The sequence below is a fragment of the Bidens hawaiensis genome, unplaced genomic scaffold, assembly GCF_021521415.1.
Source record: "Bidens hawaiensis isolate Kalapana, Puna unplaced genomic scaffold, B.hawaiensis_p1.1 tig00006397_1, whole genome shotgun sequence".
Taxonomy (NCBI): Eukaryota; Viridiplantae; Streptophyta; class Magnoliopsida; order Asterales; family Asteraceae; genus Bidens; species Bidens hawaiensis.
The window spans coordinates 177,574-181,966 of NW_027491434.1; the positions used below are offsets into that span (position 1 = coordinate 177,574).

At 30.0% G+C, this 4,393-nt stretch overlaps 1 protein-coding gene across 1 annotated transcript; it reads right to left on the reverse strand.

Moving 5' to 3' along the window:
- Positions 1–517: 517 nt before the first annotated feature.
- On the reverse strand, positions 518–2,966 carry LOC143632545 (MYB-like transcription factor EOBI). Its single transcript, XM_077101033.1, has 3 exons — positions 2,595–2,966; positions 2,374–2,503; positions 518–1,064 (listed from the first exon to the last, which is right to left on the reverse strand). Exons 1-3 carry the CDS (start codon positions 2,731–2,733, stop codon positions 761–763), a joined length of 573 nt encoding a protein of 190 aa, XP_076957148.1. The 5' UTR covers positions 2,734–2,966; the 3' UTR covers positions 518–760.
- Between the last annotated feature and the right edge of the window lie 1,427 nt (positions 2,967–4,393).

The window sequence follows — 4,393 nt, forward strand, 5'->3', positions numbered from 1 at the left end:
TACTTTTTATTATGAATAAAAATATCGTTTTTTATTAAATTGACAGTGTTTTAATGATTTTATTAAAAGACTATATTCTCTAAGACAGAATATTTTTAGTTCACTAAAGAGACATCTCTTAATAATTATAGAGCTTCTTAATGATTAAGTTTCAGAGACATATTAAATGATATATAGAAAATTTTTTAATTAGTAAAACCTTTTAATGATTCAGAACAATATAGTCAAACAAGGCCTAAGATTTCTATGAGAGGATTTGCCTTAGGGTTATGGACAAATCTTTGTGAGCACCACACTCCTAATTATAACTCGCATTGCTAAATACAGTATTATATAAAAATGTCTTTGAGATATTTATAAAGGTTTTTCTATAATATCCAAAATATATAACTAATATAACGTGAAATGCTACAAAAACAAAAAAAAATATGTTTGTAGTACTATATATTTGCCACACGAAATATCAAACCTATAAATTAGAAAGAGTAAAATAAAACAACTCTATGATATTTGCCACACGTATATTAATCCAATGTTTTATTGTATAGATGTGTGAGGGTTTCAGTAGCACACATGAGTCCAAACATAATGGCATATAGATAGTACTGAGGTTCTAGTGTGACTACATATAAACAACGACACAAATCAAACAAGGGCTTTAATATTTCTAAAGGATTCGTTTGCTGCTGAAAGCTCTTTGTGTTGCAATGCTATGTATTTAACCTATAAGACTCATGCATATATGCTTTAAACAAAATGATTAGTCACTGTTTAATAACTGCATAGACCATAAATCCTCCATACTCCACACGTTCTCATTAGTTTCAGATGGATATGGACCCGAAAAACTCTGAAAATTATCATAGGGTGGAGAGTACGTTTCCATTGGATTTATGACATTGCATGTTTGTGTTGAGCTCGTGGTGGCTTGATCGGCATGCCCTGATGATTTTTGCTCATTAAAGTTTTGTGCTTGTTTGATGTGCTTTTGAATCCTTGTCCTCCAATAATTCTTTATTTCATTATCTGTTCTTCCAGGAAGATGTTTTGCTATTTTTGACCATCTACAAAATATTTCGAATTTTTAGAGTTAAATGGTTGAAAAAAAAGCATATTAGATTATGTATATAAAACTTTCAAAATATTTGCTTAGAGTTAAATTAGTTTATTTACTAGCTTATAAGTATTATTCCTGATTAAAAGTGAGATAGATATTATGGTCCACAAGAGATCATGTAAAATGTATATAGGACCAAACATACATCATGCAAATTAAAAGTAATCATGTGTACTATGTTTCGAATTCATGAAATGATCACTTTTTCCACAAGTAGTGTATATTTAAAGGAGAGTTGATCAACTCGCATTTCATTCATAAATGTAGAAACACCCCCATCAATAAAGTTGAAATTAAAGGAGAAGCTTTCAAAGTTTTTATTTTTTAAAATTAGCGGCTCGAGTTTGGAATCCAATATTCGACTTGTCGATGGTCCAGAGATTCATTCGACAAGAGCATCGATGCGTGCATGATTAAAGATGAAAAATTCTACATGTTCTTTTAGGTAAGTAAAGGAACTCATGCATATGGTTTTTGAAAAGAAAAAAAAACTACACATGTTTTCAAGAAAACATAAAAAAGAAACTTGTGAAGAAATCCCTTGTATTTTCTTATTTGCTCTAAGATTGGTACATTATAAATCTTAAAATCAGAAAGTACATATTAAGTTGGGTTTTTTCTTTACGTAATATTCTTTTAATCGAACATTTGGGACCATTAAGAAAGTCACAAAACACTTGATTTTTCTTCAAAACTTTAAACATGCTCTTAACTATAAGCCAACTTAATTTTCCTACAAAAAATCATGTATTTTATTCATGATGTGATTAAAATAAAGATAATCATTATGAACTATAAACATAAAGGACCACCACATTGTCTTGATCAGCAAAAAACACTATGGAATCTGTCAATTTTGAGAAAGCACTTAATGTGGGAGCCCACTTTTGTGACTCGATGAAATGAAACTTAAACACGTGATGGATTGAAAAGGAATACTTCTAAAATCGGAAACTCTCTTACTTTTCGATTTGATCTTTCTTGGTGAAGCTGTATTAATTAAGCCCTTAATTAGACTATTATTTAACTAAAATCTTTCCTAAGTCCACTAATTAGTTTAGTTAATTAAACGTATGTAGCTATAGACGTTTCAAAGCATGATGATTTATGTAATTAGATATATTATTCATCAGTGTTAATATTAGCCACCATATTGCGCCGTTTTGGTTGGTAATAAATTTCGGTCTCTTTTACCTAGTAGTGAATATATTGAGATAGAAACGAAGATGAAATTAAAATAAGTGAATTATACAAACCTGTTTCCCCATTTAGCATGAAGCTCCATGATCAAGAGTTGTTCTTCCGGTGTAATATTGCCCCTTCTTACATCGGGTCGGAGATAGTTCAACCACCTAAGACGGCAACTTTTTCCAGTTCGTTTCAGCCCTAATTAATCACGTATTTAAACCCATTATTAGGGTTTACTATTTACTAAAACATTAAAAAATAATAACAAAACCATTAAAAGTTAAATTACCTGCAGATCTAGCAAGAGTGTTCCAAACACATTCACCATGATTGGTGATGTAGTTTATAAGAATCAAGTCTTCTTCCATTGTCCATGGCCCTTTCCGAACCTCGACATCCTGCGAAGAACCGCTTGGGTTTTTCTTCATTTAGACGCTAACTATTTTGGTTTCTGTTCTGCTCAAAGTGTAAGAAAAAAAAAAAGAGAACATGGACTAGAAAGGTAGAGAGAGTGTGTGAGATTTATGAAGAAAGATAATGAAGATGGTGTGGGTTTTATAGGGGAAGCCTAAGATGACACTTAACACGCTAATTAAGGTTTTTAGATGAGTTAATCAGCCTTTCAATTTTTAGGCCTAACTTACATATTAACCTTATAATTAATTAATGTTAAAGTGATATAGGAGATTAAAGACAGTACATGGCATGCATGCATGCATGCATGCTGGATCGGACCCCTACACATGCAATTCAGAAATTCTATGTAAACTTATATTTATTTTTTGGAAGACAGATCATGAAAACGCATATTTGATAAAGCAATTAAAGTACATTATTTTGTTCGTTTACGAATGTAACTTGTAAAATAAGCATAAAGTTTGGTTCAAGGTATACATAAATTAATTACATATAAGATTAAGCGTGCACCCAAACATATATTTTTGAAGGGTTATTTTCGAACTCCTAAAATATATATTATAACTAGAAGAATTCATGCATTTGGATTCTTAGATCATTTCATCCAAGATTATAGTAAATTTTCTTTACCATATACATATATTTACAAAGGATATCATACTTTATGCCAAAATTCATCAAAACTCGTAATCTCAAAGTGTTTCTTAATTCTTATGCTATTTAACCAAACCACGTCTTGCCCACAAGTTCTAATAAGATGTTCTATGATATTGACAAACAATAAACTTCCATAATTTAGCTATCTGGTTCATAAGCTAATTATTTAAAGTTCCAAAAATTGGAAGAGTAAGACTGATGAGTTTACTTAACTACCGTGAATCTCCACTTTTGATTCTCTCCCGCTTCTCGTATTGGTTTGTTAGTGAGAGATTAGGTCAAAATCCTTGAGTTTATTATTCAACATGTGTCGTATATATAGGAGCATAAGAGATTGACCTATTCTATGAGCGGACATAACTACAATTGAATATAATATCCCTATATTATCTCCTTTATTTGGAGATAAATCATAGTCATAATATGATTACAATATATGCTAAATATAAAGAAAGAATATTGGTCTATTAGAATATCACAACAGGGGATTGTGTTTACAGTGCTATCATCTATAATATATATAAACTAAAACGCTAAAATTATACATGTCGCGATGTGGTCGCTCCCCTCTTTTATGGAAGCCACCAGGTTGCTTAATTTTTAAATGGAGGCCTCTCATTGATTTAACCCAAATTTATGGGTATGGGTCTTACCAAAACCAGATATCTCTTAAACGGGTTATAACATCTCATTAAATTAAGAATTAATCTTACCAATTATTTGATGTAAAAATCCTATAAAATAGGGATATACTAAAATTTAATATTCAAATTAAAAAGAAATATATATTATTTATAATTAATAAACGATTTTATAGTAAAAAACATAAGCGGGTCATTGGTCACCAAACCCAGATAGCTTTTAAACGGGTTATAACATATCATTTATTTATGAAACTCTTTCATCATCAAACCCTAAGTATATTATTAACTTTCTTACAATAAAGAAAATTAAAATCAAAAAAATAAATATTAAAAAACAAAAAATGTAAAACAACCATTCTTTCAAGCCATC

What these genes read in the sequence shown, in the direction of transcription:
- LOC143632545 (XM_077101033.1), bottom strand. Translation starts at nt 2,733, where the DNA reads ATGAAGAAAAACCCAAGCGGTTCTTCGCAGGATGTCGAGGTTCGGAAA. An exon ending in CACTCTTGCTAGATCTGCAG is followed by an intron (nt 2,504 to 2,594) that starts GTAATTTAACTT and finishes GTGATTAATTAG; the next exon opens with GGCTGAAACGAACTGGAAAA. An exon ending in CATGCTAAATGGGGAAACAG is followed by an intron (nt 1,065 to 2,373) that starts GTTTGTATAATT and finishes AATATTTTGTAG; the next exon opens with ATGGTCAAAAATAGCAAAAC.